This window comes from Dendropsophus ebraccatus, unplaced genomic scaffold, assembly GCF_027789765.1.
Source record: "Dendropsophus ebraccatus isolate aDenEbr1 unplaced genomic scaffold, aDenEbr1.pat pat_scaffold_2025_ctg1, whole genome shotgun sequence".
Lineage (NCBI taxonomy): Eukaryota > Metazoa > Chordata > Amphibia > Anura > Hylidae > Dendropsophus > Dendropsophus ebraccatus.
Window position 1 is genome coordinate 1,762 of NW_027209463.1, and position 16,011 is coordinate 17,772.

The following is a 16,011-nucleotide window of genomic DNA, read 5'->3' on the forward strand; positions in this document are numbered from 1 at the left end:
GGCCTGGGCCAGATGGAGAGGAAAAAAAGAACATCTCAGATCAAAGAAGACGTCACCTGTGATTCACTGATGTAGAAAAGGTTGGGAAACACTGGCCTAGAGGATAGTGGCTAGCCTTCCAGAGGCTGTGTACATTTAGGACTATGGTACCGATGTTCCTGTGTCAAGTTTTTGATTTGCCCAACTTTGCCTGACCATTGCTCAGCTCTCTTGCCATTCCGCTCAGCTGTGGCTGAACTTTGGGGGAACTTTTTGATGATATTGTAGTTTATTGAGATGCACTCGTAACACTCTGTAAGGGTGGGTTCACACTGAGCAATTCTCGCGGATAAACTCAGCGGAATTCCGTCGGCTGTCCGCGCGCCTTTCCACCGCTCCATAGACACCATTCTATGGGCTGGCTAATTCCGCATTACGCCGAAAGAAGTGACATGTCAGTACTTTCGGCAGAATGCGGAATCAGCCGGCCGGGAGAATTCCTCAGTGTGAACCCACCCTAAGGATTTGTTCACTTGGTTATTAGACACCACACTTTTTGATGTGCTATTTTTAATCCCTGGAACAAACGGTCCTAATTTATAAACTTAACTTTCAAACTTGCACTTTTACCTCTTCTTCCATTGAAATAACGGACATTAAAACTCACTTTTTTGCTGTGAGGGTATGTGCACACTGAGCAATTCTCGCGGAATCTGCTGCAAAATTCCGCCCGTTTAAATGCAACATTGCTCCTTTCCATAGAGCAAAAAGAGATTTCCGTCTGTCCATGCACACTGCGGAAATTTCCGTCCAGAATTTTGTACGGAATCCACGTTCCACCCAAAGAACTGATATGTCAATTCTTTGGGCGGATTCCGCTAGAGGAATCCTATAGAATTCAATGGGGCTTGAATTCTGCTTGCATTCCTCTCAAATTCTGCTCCCATTCTGCCAGAGCAGAATAGGCGAGGAATTTCAAGCAGAAAACTTTCTGCTTCAATTGCTCCAGAATTGCTCAGTGTGCATATACCCTAAAAATGTTCACATGGCGTAAGAGACCGACCGTCACGGAGCGGCCGGTCTCTGAAAAGATGATCCCGACCGATACTGGAGTGATCGGCCGGATGATCTTTCACGCCGCAGAGTTCTGATGTGGGCGCATTTGTGCGCACCCACATCAGAACTCGCCACAGCACACTATGAAGCTTGCGGCCACAGCCGATTGCAACAATAGCCGTACTTTTACGAAAAGATACGGTGTGTGAACATAGCCTAAAAATGTAAATTGAGGCGTTTTTTCGCCAGCATAAAAGCCCCTATAGTCCAACTATTGTAGCTGCCATCATTCAGCTGTTTTATTGCGGTACGCTTAAGGTTCAGACAAACCAGAACATAGTGACAAATCTCGGCGAATCTGCAGAACATTTGAAAAGTTCTCTCATTTCTAATAGAAATGTCTCCTCCCAGTGTGACTTTACTAATATCTGACAAACTTTGATTTCAGAGTAAACATTTTCCAAATTATGGACATGAAATGGCTTCTCCCCTGTGTGAATTCTTTGATGTTCAACAAGTTTTGATTTCCTTTTAAAACATTTCCCACATTCTGAACATAAAAATGTATTTCCCCTGTGTGAATTCTCGATGGTGAAAAAGATTTGATTTGTCACTAAAACATTTCCCAAATCTGAACACGAAAATGGCTTCTCCCCTGTGTGAATTCTTTGATGGGTAAGAAGCCTTGGTCTGTGTGTAAAACATTTCCCCACATTCTGAACATGAAAATGGCCTCTCCCCTATGTGAATTTTATGATGCTGAACAAGCTTTGATTTCTGAGTAAAACATTTTCCACATTCTGAACATGAAAATGGCTTCTCCCCTGTGTGGATTTTTTGATGGTTAACATGATGTGATTTCCGACTAAAACATTTCCCACAATATGAACATGAAAATGGCTTCTCCCCTGTGTGAATTCTTTGATGTTGAACAAGTTTTGATTTACTTTTAAAACATCTCCCACATTCTGAACATGAAAATGGCTTCTCTCCTGTGTGAATTCTTTGATGATGAAGAAGATTTGATTTGTCGGTAAAACCTTTCCACATTCTGAACATGAAAATGGCTTCTCCCCTGTGTGAATTCTTTGATGGGTAACAAGCCTTTGATTTGTAAGTAAAGCATTTCCCACATTCTGAACATAAAAAAGGCTTCTCCTCTGTAATATATGTTTTGTGAGTAAAGCGTTGTTCACGTTGTAAATCTGAAAACTGAGTCTTTCACTGTATTTGCTCTTTGATGTTCGTCGTCTTCTCTGTAAATGTCAGCTTGCTGTGATGGAGCAGAAGATGGGACTTGTATAACAGGATGAGATGAGAGATCTTTGCTGTGAGGGGCTGAGGGTGTATCTGGGATAGTGGACGGCTCCTCATATCTATCTTGTGTGATATGATCCTCTGAGGAGATCTGATGTCCCCCTGAGCTCCTGGTAGAATCCTCTGCAAAGGAGAAAACACCATTTCTCTTATTTCCCAGTAACAGAACCTATATACGCAGTTATTTTACAGCAGGGAGGAAGTAAATATAACGAAACATAAAACAAATTACCCCTGAAAGCATTAGGTCTCTAAATTCTGTCATAGTGTGTGAAAACTACCAAGGAAACAGCTTATAGAAGTGGCCATCTTGAGGCTGGCAGCTTGACACATAGGCCACGCCCCCAGATTCCATGCTTGCAGATGTATCTAAGCTGTTCTTGTGTGATTCTATCTATTACATTTGTCTAAGACAGATGGGCTGCATGAACAATCTTTGTATTGCTCATGCAGCCCTTGATAGAAACTGACAGCGCAGTTATGTACATATAGGGGTCTGAGATATCTGTGCTGTCAGTTTCCAGATCACAAGCAGAAGTGTATACTTACCAGCCACGCTTTCTGTGATCCGGTATCTGACTCTCCAGTCCTTGTGGCGGCTATGTCTTCAGGCCCCACCTCTTCCGACTGTCAACCATTCTGTAGGAGTAGGTGGCCTGTAGTTCCAAACAGCGGCCGAGAGAACCAGATGACGGTCACAAGCAGCGTGGCTGGTAAGTATATACTGCTGATTGTGATCAGGAAACTGACCGCAAAGATATATGCATATCCCAGACCCCAATATATACATGTCTGTGCTGTCAGTTTCTCTTTATCTTTCTCGGTCCGGAGGCCGAGAGGAAGGGAGGGGAAAGCAGGTGGAACTGTAATGTCTCTGCAGCATAAGGTGCAGGGACATTAATTAACAGTGAAAGCTACAGAGCGATCTCACGAGACTGCTCTGTATCTCCAGAGCGCAGGGGATGTCACAAACATTTTTGGAAAAGACTGTTTATAAAACTGCTAGAGCGCCTCACAGGGCCATGAAAATAATAACATATATTTACAGAAATGCAATGGCACTTAAGGCCATTACATTACTGGAAAATACCAAATTACCCAGAACCCCCGGCTACATGTGTCCTTGGTAAGCGGTCGGAGCCTTCCATACAGCTTTCTGGATGACCCTCCCCGAACAAGGGACGTCATAGCCACAAAGGGCAAAGTATTACGTCTGTTAATCTGGAGTTGCCGTCAGTTTCTGTATAAACTATAATATATTGGGAGAATATAGGGCCAAACCGTCTACGCTGAATAGTGGGTGGGAATAAAGGGCCATGAGGTCTTGTCGGAGGCCTTTCCTGCATCTAAACTAAGTGTAATGGTCAAAGGTCATGAGGGGTCATATTCTCAGGCATTGAAAAATTTTCAACTCACAAACATTCAAAAATTTTTGTGCTCGCTGAACATTACTATTAGTCATTACCGAGCCATGTCTGTGAGCGCTGGGACTTTATGTGTTCGGTCAAAGAAAAGACAAATGTCAACATGAAAAAATCATTTGCAGCAGGTACGCTGTAAGATGTGGACAGTCACTATAGATGCACCAGTATGAGACTGATAGTGATATATTGTCCGCTGGGACTGTGCTGTATATTAGAATTTAGGCTGAATAATTATATAGCTGGAAAACTGACAGGACACAGAGCTTATAATATTCCACACAGAATAGTTACAGCCGGTGACTGAGGAGAATGTGTGACTGTTCTCTGCATTTAGTGGTCACTACTCACCTGGGCGGTTACCTGTAGTGTTGTCCTCCTTATACTGCTCATCACTGCTGTCATCTGTTTCTTCCTTTACTATTATGCCTATCGCATCAATATAGTTCAGATCCTTCCCTGTAGTAATGTCCTCCTTATACTGCTCATAACTCATCTCCTCTTCTTTTTTTACTATTTTGTCATTAATATAGTTCAGATCTTTCCCCATAGGAATGTCCACCTTATACTGCTTATTACTGCTTTCATCTGTCTCTTCTTCTTTTATTGTCATATCTGGAGCATTGGTCTCAATTAGATCTTTCCCCTGATTCATAAGATGTGAGAGAAATATTGTAAAAGTCATCAAACAGTAGGAGAAGTCAGGTGGGATGTACAGATCATAGGGAACATCTCCATCTACCTGATCCTGTGGGAGAAGAGGACGGGACATCTCTCTGGTGCTGTTCTCTTACTGGATCTGACTGGAGGGAACACATACAGAGACTGAATTCATTCTTTCCATCCAGATAATACAGAGAGGAGGTGTGTATATAGTCCTGTCTATTACCTGCTGATGGGAGGGGCTGCTGATCCTCCAGCATCACATCCTTGTACTGATCCTTGTGTCCTTCTACATACTCCCACTCCTCCATGGAGAAATAGACCGCCACGTCCTGACACCTTATAGGAACCTGACACACACAATGATCACACAGTCATCCCCCCCACCCCTCCAGTGGTGTTACTGTATAATGTCCCAGCATTCCCAGCAGCCACAGTCTCACCTCTCCACTCAGCAGCTCCACCATCTTGTTGGTGACTTCTAGGATCTTCTCTTCCTCCATTTCCTCATGTATCAGGGGCCCCGGGATTGGGCTCAGGGTTCTTCCCCATCCTTCACACCCAGGGGCCCCACAGCGCCCACTAGAGGACTTCTTCACTACTGTGTAATCCTGTGTATGGAGAGACACATTACTATCACTCCATCCATTCCCAGAATCCCTCACCTCTCCAGTCCTATCCATCTGTTATTCCATAGATAAGAATGATGTCATGATGACATCACTCCCAGAATCCCTCACCTCTCCAGTCCTATCCATCTGTTATTCCATAGATAACAATGATGTCATGATGACATCACTCCCAGAATCCCTCACCTCTCCAGTCCTATCCATGTTATTCCATAGATAAGAATGATGTCATGATGACATCACTCCCAGAATCCCTCACCTCTCCAGTCCTATCCATCTGTTATTTCATAGATAAGAATGATGTCATGATGACATCACTCCCAGAATCCCTCACCTCTCCAGTCCTATCCATCTGTTATTCCATAGATAAGAATGATGTCATGATGACATCACTCCCAGAATCCCTCACCTCCCAGTCCTATCCATCTGTTATTCCTTAGATAAGAATGATGTCATGATGACATCACTCCCAGAATCCCTCACCTCCCCAGTAAGCAGGAAGAGTATGTGTAGGGTGAGGGTTATTATCCTCTCGGCCATCTTGTCTCTGTCTCTCTCCATGGTTGATGGGTCGGTCTCTTATATAGAAGATATCAGCAGAGGATCCTGGAGAGATGAATAGAAAGTAAAGTATACAATGTATAACAGTCATGTCAAACTCCAGCCCGTGGTGCCATTAATTTTGGCCCACCATGCATTTCCATTGCTGTGTTAAATTTGGCCCACCTGACGTTGCTGCAGGTTATAATATGGGTGGTCCATAGAGCTGCTTGGACCACCCATATTAAAATCTCATAGGCCGTAGGCAGTTTTTAGCCCGTGGCCTCGAAGTATCTCAGTAGTGCCCCAACAATGGCAATGTGGTGAAGTCATCGCAAGCATCCTCCGACGGGCGCCTCCTGGAGTCCAAGCCAGGGCTGGCTTCTATTTTAGAGGCTATTCTTAAGGACTGGCTTCTACGTAAGAGACTATTGGGGAGGGCTGGCTACTGTATAAGACTATTGGGGATGGCTGGCTACTATATAAGACTATTGGGGAGGGCTGACTTCTATAAAAAAAAATATTGGGGAGGGCTGGCTACTATATAAGATACTATTTTAGGAACTGTCTTCTATACAAGACACAATTGGGAGGGCTGGCTACTATATAGGAGACTATGGGGGGGCTGGTTACTATATAAGAGAGTATGGGGAGGGCTGGCTACTATATAGGAGACTATGGGGGGGCTGGTTACTATATAAGACACTATTGGGAGGGCTGGCTACTATATAAGACTATGGGGGAGGGCTGGCTACTATATCAGAGACTATTGGGAGGGCTGTCTACTATATAAGACACTATTGGGAGGGCTGGTTACTATATAATACACTATTGGGAGGGCTGGTTACTATATAAAAGACTAGGGGGGGCTGGTTACTATATAAGAGACTATGGGGAAGGGCTGGCTACTATATAATAGACTATTGGGGAGGGCTGGCTACTATATAAGACACTATTGGGAGGGCTGGTTACTATATAAGACACTATTGGGAGGGCTGGCTACTATATAAGACACTATTGGGGGCTGGTTACTATATAAGACACTATTGGGAGGGCTGGTTACTATATAAGACACTATTGGGAGGGCTGGCTACTATATAAGACACTATTGGGAGGGCTGGTTACTATATAAGACACTATTGGGAGGGCTGGTTACTATATAAGACACTATTTGGGAGGGCTGGCTATTATATAAGACTATTGGGGAGGGCTGGCTACTATATAAAACACTATTGGGAGGGCTGGCTACTATATAAGACACTATTGGGGGCTGGTTACTATATAAGACACTATTGGGAGGGCTGGTTACTATATAAGACACTATTGGGAGGGCTGGTTACTATATAAGAGACTATGGGGGAGGGCTGGCTACTATATAAGAGGCTATTGGGGAGGGCTGGCTACTATATGTTGGGCACTTAGGAGGGGCACTATTTGGGGGGGCTACCACATGGGGCACAATTATGGGGCTACCTACTGCCTGAGGCATATAATGGGTAACTTTCATGTGGGGCGACCCCGCTCTGAACCGCGGCGGTCCCGGGTGCCACTTGTAGCCCGGGACCGCAGGTATTAGCGGGCACGGTCCGATCGCTGTGCCCGCTAATACAGTAATCAAAAAACCAATAGAGAAACGACTGAACCTCTGATATATTACAACATATGAATTTTATTTATTAAAATTACAAACAAATGACAAAATAATGAATAAATACACAATGAACCATGGCTGACAAAGAGATATTAAAATTGACAAACATACAATGAGGGGGCTGCTGCAGATGGACACCAGTAAATGAATAAATAAATAATGAAATAAATAAATAAATAAATAAAAAATGTAGCCCGGGACCGCAGGTATTAGCGGGCACGGTCCGATCGCCGTGCCCGCTAATACAGTAATCAGATGCAGCTGTCAAACATGACAGCTGCATCCGATTACCGGATTCAGCTGTTCCCTGGTGTCTAGTGGCGGAGATCGCTCCCCCGGGATGTTATCCCGGAGGAGCAATCTCCGTTTCTGAAGCCGGCCGGGGACCGCTCCAAGATGGCGCCGTCGGAGTGGCTTAGTCATGGCGCTGTGAGGACGTGTTCTCTTGGAGCTCCGTGCCAGAGGCCGTGTCAGACACGATAACCGGGACTCACCGTGCTCAGATGTGATGCCCACCCGTCAGAAGACTGCAGCAGATAACCCACTCCGCCCAGTGACCCGCTCGGTGGCTTCCTCCGGTGGCATAGACCGTTTCTTCATCCCGGCGGGAACCCCGGCGAGCCGGAGCAACATGGCGCCCACGGCCTCCTCACAGCAGAGGACGGGAGAACAGCGCGGATTCCCGCTCACGGGACCAGAGGACTGTGGCTCTCCACCCGACCCCTTCGGGGACAACGGCAACCTAGTCACCGACTCGCAACTACTGGCGCCAAGAGACCCTCCGGTGACAGCGATGCAGTCCGAGCTGCTTATGCTCCGGACCCTGATTCAGGCGCTGCCGTCCAAACAGGACTTGGACTCTCTTGCCCACCGCATAGAAGCGGCCCATCAACAAGCCCTCAGCGCGGTGCGGGAGGAAGTGGTAGAGATCTCGGCCAGAACGACCGCTACTGAAGACGCTATAGCGGCACTGACCACACGGGTCTCGGCACTTGAAACCGAAACTGAGCTGGGGAGACGCCACACACAGACCCTTACACTGCTGCTGGACGACCAGGAAAATAGAGGACGTCGGAACAATGTCCGCATTAAAGGTTTGCCAGAGCGGGGGTCCCGAGATAATCTGTTGCAAAGGACCACCTCCCTCTTTAATCAAGTCACAGGACGTCCTGCAGAGGCCACATACGTCATAGACCGGGTACACCGTGTGTCCAGATTCCAACAGGAAGCAGGTACCCCTAGAGACATCCTGTGTAGGCTGCACCTTTTCACTGATAAGGAAGCCATACTAAGAGCTGCCAGGGATGTGGAAGGGGACATTATGTATGAGGGCACTGTACTTAGGTTGTTCCCGGATGTTTCGGCCCGGACACTGTATATGAGAAGACTCCTACAACCGCTATTGGCCTGTGTACGAGAGCGAGGCGCCTCCTATCGCTGGGGACATCCCTTCCATGTGATAGTGAAAAGGGAGGAGCGTACATACGTGGTTCGCACGCCGGGGGATCTGCCGGGTCTCTTCTCCTTTCTGGATACCTCACCTGTGTCGGTTCCGAACTGGCTGGCCGTGGACCGCGCTCCTGTTTTGCAGCCCAGATCCCGCTCCAGAGGGGGCACAAGACGCCGCCGTGAGAGACCGCCGTCCCCTATAGGGGATGTCCCTTTGGGTCCGGACCTGTCCGCCGATCTCCCGCTGGAGGCCTGAACGACCTAACCTAGCCTACATGTGGACAAGGGACTTATCTACATACCGCGCAGTTGTGAGGGGACACTGGTAACCGGGACTCTGCACGCCGTAGTTGTGAGGGAGCGGGGGGGGAACGTGGGGTCTCAGCGAATCTAGGGACCTATCTGTCCACGTGTTTAAGCCCTGGGAGCCCCTGCTGCCGCGGTCCCCCCCCTGTCCTGATCTGGGCTGTTCCCCTGGCGGTGTGATTTTTTCCTTCTTCACACCTCCCACTCCATTTGTAGGCTCTGTGATGCTGCCATTGCATTTGTTCTCATGTTATAGTTGAACCCTGGTTTAAGCTTTGTGCCCTGTGGGGTCTGGGCTCTGTTGCCTCCCTATTTTTTCGGGGATGGGGCGGACTCGGCCCCCACAGTGTTTTCTGTAACTCATTAAGACGGTTTCTGGCCACGGACCTCCCCCATGGTTTTCCATTACCCTCTTTCTTTTCCTTTCCATCTGGGACTTCCTGCGGGTCTTCCTAGTGGATCTTTCTTCTGGGCATAGCCCTCCTCTCTACTTCCTCCATTCTTCTCTCCTCTCCCACCACTGGACCACCGCTCCCACTAATTTGTGGGGGTGGTCGATCCCTTCTTTTTGGGTGCACCTATCTCTCTTTCCTAGTCTCTTTCTGCACTCTCCCCGCTTACCTCTTTTCTTTGCCCTTGTGTTTTTCCCCCCTTGTTCGCCCTTCCCCGCTTTCCACCCCTCCCTCCCCCCCCCATCTAACCCCCCCCACCTAACCCCTCCCTCCCCCCCCCTTCTCTCCTTTTTGGAGATGGCGGCGGCTGCGCCCCTTCGGGTAGGCTCCCTCAATGTTAAAGGCCTTCATGACCCGGGGAAACGGTCTATTTTACTGAACCTCCTCAGGAAACAGAAACTTCAGGTGGTCTTTTTGCAGGAGACGCACCTTAATGCTTCTAATCTGATCACGCTGTCTAACTCCCTCTTCCCTTTTGCATACCACAGTTACTCTCCCAACCCGAAGGCATGCGGTACCTGTATCTTGATATCCAAAAATCTGCCGTGGGAACATGTGGAGACTTCTTGCGATGATGCAGGTAGGATGGTGCTCCTTAAGGGTCGCATCGCCACACACACTTTCACATTTGCCTCCCTCTACCTGCCCAACGCAAATCAAGGGCCGGCCCTATCCGGAATGTTGGACACACTGGAGGACTTTACTGAGGGGACCTTGGTGCTGGGGGGCGACCTTAATGTTGCGCTGGACCCACGACTGGACACCTCCACGGGGTCCTCCCATGTCAGCGCCTCCGCCTTACGGCGTATTCGCCTGACCTTGCATGAACACAGACTGGTAGATGTGTGGCGCATCTGCCACCCCGCCGACAAAGACTTCACATTTTATTCACCCGTACATGACTCATACTCCAGACTGGACTACTTCTTTCTCCACCATGGCGACCTTCCCCTCATTACGCAGACACATATTGATAGCATAACTTTCTCAGACCACACCTTGATAGTTCAGTCTCTTGAGTTGCCTTTCCTCCGAACCCCGCAATGGCAGTGGCGTCTCAATAGCTCACTCCTACAAGATGTGGTGGTGCAGCAGGAGATTAAGACCGCATTGGAGTCATATTTTCCACTAAATGACACACCAGAGGTCTCACCGATGTCAGTTTGGGAAGCCCATAAATGTGTAGTCAGAGGCATCCTCGTGAAGCACGGGGCCCGTCTTAAAAAGGAGAGGTCACTCAAGACAGAGAAGCTTTTGGCACAGCTGAAAGATTTGGAGACAGCCCATAAACAGACCCAGACTGCCGACACTACAGGACAGCTTCTTTCCAAGCGGGAGGAACTCAGGGCGCACCTCATACATAAAGCCAAGGCTACACTATCTAAATGCAAAAGGCACTACTATGAGCATGGTAATAAGCCTGGGAGAGCTCTGGCAAGGGCACTACGGGCTCAGCAGCTTCGATCCTATATTCCGGTGGTGCAGTCGGAGTCCCGAACCCTGATACACACTCCCTCCGAAATTGCGCAAGAATTTCGGTCGTTCTATGCAAAACTATACTCCGTGGACGCGACTAACCCCGCGACCATGAGCAGCGATTTTTTGACGCGCGTTCAGAGGTACTTAGCTACCTCCGGTATGCCCCACCTAGATGAATCATTCACAGAGGCCCTGGAGAGTCCTCTCTCCGTAGGGGAGCTCTTAGCAGCCATCCAGGACACACAGACGGGGAAGGCCCCGGGCCCTGACGGGTTTTCCCTAACATACTACAAGAGGTTTCAAACTCTACTGGCCCCCCCCCTTCATCAAAGCATTCAACGCAGTCTCCGGGGCGGGGGAGTTGCCCCTGGACTCCACACGGGCACACATCACAGTGATTCCGAAAGAGGGGAAGGATAGTACCCTATGTAGCAATTATCGCCCCATCTCGCTCCTCAATGTAGACTTGAAATTATTCTCTAAGATCCTCGCCACCAGATTATCTCAAGCAATGGGGACGATCATTCACCCTGACCAAGTGGGTTTCATGCCCGGTCGTGAGGCCAGGGACAACACCATGCGGGCGATTGCTCTGCTCCACAAAGCCAAATCAATTGATATGCCTTTGATGCTGCTGTCAACGGATGCGGAAAAGGCGTTCGACAGAGTCAATTGGGCCTTCATGGTGGAGTCCCTGAGATACCTGGGCCTAGGCCCAAACTTTATGAACTGGGTATCGGCACTCTACTGCAACCCGACAGCACGGGTCAGGGTGAATGGCCTACTTTCAGAGGAGTTCCCCATAAAAAGTGGAACGAGGCAGGGGTGCCCGCTCTCCCCACTCATTTTCATCCTTACCTTTGAACCCCTCCTCTGCCGTATCCGAGCAAATGTGGATGTGGGGGGAATACCGGTGGGAGGCGTGGTTCATAAAACCGCCGCTTACGCAGACGACCTGCTTTTTTTCGTCTCAAACCCATCGGTGTCCCTCCCTTCCATTGTGAGGGAGTTGGCAGAGTATGCCCGCGTATCCAATTTTAAGATAAATTTTTCTAAGTCGGAGGCAATGAGTGTGGGATTGGCGGATAGAACGGTGCTGGTGCTCCGCGAATCATTCAGCTTCAGATGGGCGAGAGAAGCGATTAAGTACTTGGGGATCTTACTTCCTGCAGACTTGCGCAAACTATTTCCTTTAAACTTCCCTCCTATGCTCTCCAAAATGCAATCTCAGTGTGCCGTGTGGACCAGGGGTTACTTCTCGTGGTTCGGCAGATGTGCAATTTTCAAAATGTCACTGCTCCCCCGTCTGCTATACCTTTTTCAGTGTGTCCCTGCTAAGATCAAGAACTCTTTCTTTAAGGCGCTAGCGTCCCTGCAAATTCGCTTCATTTGGAACGATAAACCGGCACGCCTGAAACGCACCATGCTGTGTAGACCCAAATCACAGGGAGGGGTGGGGCTCCCGGACTTCAGATTGTACCACCGGGCTGCAATGCTAACTAGGGCGTTGGATTGGTGCAGACATGCGGACAGCAAACCATGGGTCAAAGTGGAGCAATCGTTCACGCCCATTCCTCTCCCCTGCCTCCCGTGGCTGCACCCGTCCAATGTGCGCCCGCTGAGTGGCCACCCCACTATCGGTCCCACAATACAGGCCTGCGCGAGCCCCTTGAGCCGCTCTGTGATGCTCCCACATAGATCTGTCTGTTTCCCAGTGCTGGGAAACCCCGCCTTCCCCGCGAGCCTGGAGGATCCCGTCTTCCGCTCATGGTTGGGAGCGGGTAAATTCCGGATTGCCTCTTTCCGCTCGGGTGCTGAGTGGACCTCAGTGACTGCACTGGGAGACTTGACAGATCCCGCATCGCTGGGATTTTGGCGTACGGCCCCAGTTGCGCCACTTTCTGCACACCCTTCCACTGGCATCTACATTTGCGACCTCATACACCGCCTTCGAGACCTTGTGTCTTGAAGAAGGCACGTTGAGGCACACTCTGTCACTGACGTACTCTATGTTAGCCTCTCCTCCTGACTCCCCCCCACCGGACTACCTCCTCAAGTGGGAGGCGGATTTGAATATTACATTGACGGGTCCCCAACGCGACAAAATACTCACCTTAGTACACAAGTCCTCGGTGTCATCCAACTTCCAGGAAACAGGGTACAAGATTACTCACACGCTGGTACCGGGTCCCCGCCAGCCTCCATGCCATCTGGCCTGAAGTGGACCCCTTGTGTTGGCGATGCGGCTCTGATGTGGGAACACACCTACACATATTCTGGTCCTGCCCGACCTTACTCCCCTTCTGGACCAGGGTCCGACAGGTCATCAGAACAGTAACCGGGGTATCCTTTGATCTATCCCCTGCGCTATTCCTCTTGCACCATAGTCCACTTCCACTTCATCTATACAAGAAGTCCCTGCTCCGGTTCCTTGTCATTGCGGCTAGAGCCTGTATCCCATTACTATGGAAAAAAAACCTCAGCTCCACCCCTGTCCCTGTGGCTGGGCAAGGTGAACGACATAATGCATATGGAGGACTTGACGTCTTCCCTCCAGGAGACCAATGCCAAATTTACCGCGACTTGGTTTTCATGGATGGAATACAAGGCCTCCCCGGAATATGTGTCCCTGCTGAGTGACGGTGGTCTGGATGTGGGTTAGGGGGACCTTATAGCGTGTCTGGGGTGCGCTCCTGCGAGGGACCATCATGGGGTGGCCTTACCGCGGGGGACGACGGCCCGAAGCCTCTTCCCTCCCCACACCCTAGCCCGTTCCCCTTCCCCCCTTCTGCCCCCCCTTAACCTTCCCCTATCCTCTATCCCAGTCTGTTTCCTGCCCCCTACCTCCCAGTTCGTCTTTCTTCACTGATCCTTTCCACTTCTCTCCCCCCTGTCGGGGTGGTTTCTCTGTTTCTTCTCTGTCTCTGCGGAGACGGAGGGGGCCCCCCTCCTAGGGCTCCAATTAGTTAAAACTTTCTGAGGACCTGGGGTGGTGGTCGGAGGTGCCCCTCCTGTCACTGGAACTATCATTAGCGCGGATGTAGCTAAGGCAATTCATGGGTTTCTTTGGTGAGCCGTTCCGCTCCGGCGCATACCGGGTGATGCCCCCTGCTCTGGGCCGGGACTATATATTTTGTTCACACTGGTGTAAAAATCCCATCTTATTATCATTACTTTGTCTCCAATTTTTGTATGTTGTTCCGGGGGGCGGAGGTGTTGTCTCCGTACTTCCACTCTTGTTGTTCCCAAAATAAAGAATTAAAAAAAAAAAAAAAAGATGGCGCCGTCCCCGGCTCGGCACTCGTTTACTTCCGGCTGCAGCAGCCGGAAATAAACGAGTGCCTATCTCATGGATCTCTGCAGCATATCTATGCTGCAGAGATCTCAATGAGAGATCAGTGTACTTATACTAGAAGTCCCCTAGGGGGAATAACCCTAACCCCAGGGGGAATAACCCTAACCCCAGGGGGGGAATAACCCTAACCCCAGGGGGGGAATAACCCTAACCCCAGGGGGGCTTCTAGTATAAGTGTAAAAGTAAAAAAAAAGTGTCATTATTAGTAAAAAGCCCCCTCCACTAATAAAAGTCTGAATCACCCCCCTTTTCCCAGGTTATAAATAAAAGTAAATAAATAAAATTATATTGTTTTTTTTCGTGTTTGGTTTCGCCGCATGCGTAATCGCCTGAACTATTAATTAATCACATTCCTGATCTCGCACGGTAAATGGCGTCCGCGCAAAAAAATTCCAAAGTGTAAAATTGCGCATTTTTGATCACATTAAATCCAGAAAAATTGTAATAAAAAGCAATCAAAAAGTCGTATATGCGCAATCAAGGTACCGATAGAAAGAACACATCATGGTGCAAAAAATGACACCTGACACAGCCCCATAGACCAAAGGATAAAAGCGCTATAAGCCTGGGAATGGAGCGATTTTAAGTGACGTATATTTGTTGACAATGGTTTAAATTTTTTACAGGCCGTCCGATACAATATAAGTTATACATGTTACATATCGTTTTAATTGTAACGACTTGAGGAACATGCATAACAAGTCAGTTTTACCCCAGGGCGAATGGCGTAAAAACACATTTCCCCCAAATAAACAAAATGCTTTTTTTTTTTCAATTTCACCACACTTTGAATTTTTTTCTGGTTTCGCAGTGTACTTTATGCAAAAATTCAGCCTGTCATTGCAAAGTACAATTAGTGACGCAAAAAATAAGCTCATGTGGGTTTCTAGGTGGAAAAATGCAAGTGCTATGGCCTTTGATGCACAAGGAGGAGAAAACGAAAACGCAAAAATCGAAATTGGCCCCGTCCTTAAGGGGATAGTCTCCTACCTGTCTGGCAGCCAGTGGGCAGATCCCAGGAGGCAGCAGCAGCAGCAGCAGCAGAGCACACTAGCAGGAGGAGGGGGAGGGGCAGGAAGCCGCCTGCAGAGCTGTACAGGAGCCCTGTGCTTTATGGGTGGAGGTGAGAAGAAAGTGTTGATCATGTCATGTGACCAGGCTCATATGTGGGAGGAGCTATCTTCCCTCTGCTGTTTTTCCGGGTTTTTTATGAGGCAGCAGTAAAGTGAGTGTTGATGTCACAGTGTCATAGTCATGTGATCAGTCACATGGAGGAGGAGGAGGAGTCACATGATATGGGGCTGCTGCTCAGTGTATGCAGGACTCTGCTGTGCTGGATGAGCTGAAGTGATGTGTATGCAGCAGAGCTGTGTATGTGTGTGGAGCAGAGCTGTCTGTGTGTGATGTGTGTGGAGCAGAGCTGTCTGTGTGTGATGTGTGTGGAGCAGAGCTGTGTATGTGTGTGATGTGTGTGGAGCAGAGCTGTCTGTCTGTGTGTGATGTGTGTGGAGCAGAGCTGTGTGTGTGTTATACACTGCTGAAGAAAATAAAGGGAACCCTCAGATAACCCCTCTTAGATCTGAAAGGGGTTATCCAGCGCTACAAAACATGGCCACTTTCCCCCTACTGTTGTCTCCAGTTTGGGTGCAGGTTTTGAAACTAAGTTCCATTGAAGTAAATGGAGCTTAATTGCTGACCCACTGCCAAACCGCTC

General features: G+C 48.7%; 1 protein-coding gene across 1 annotated transcript; it reads right to left on the reverse strand.

Moving 5' to 3' along the window:
• Positions 1-1,472: 1,472 nt before the first annotated feature.
• On the reverse strand, positions 1,473-15,455 carry LOC138775765 (oocyte zinc finger protein XlCOF10-like; the record flags this gene model as incomplete). Its single annotated transcript, XM_069956023.1, has 7 exons — positions 15,288-15,455; positions 4,880-5,671; positions 4,663-4,786; positions 4,516-4,576; positions 4,125-4,419; positions 1,650-2,475; positions 1,473-1,585 (listed from the first exon to the last, which is right to left on the reverse strand). Coding segments are annotated over exons 6-7 (558 nt in total), but the record flags the coding sequence as incomplete, so codon positions are not given.
• Between the last annotated feature and the right edge of the window lie 556 nt (positions 15,456-16,011).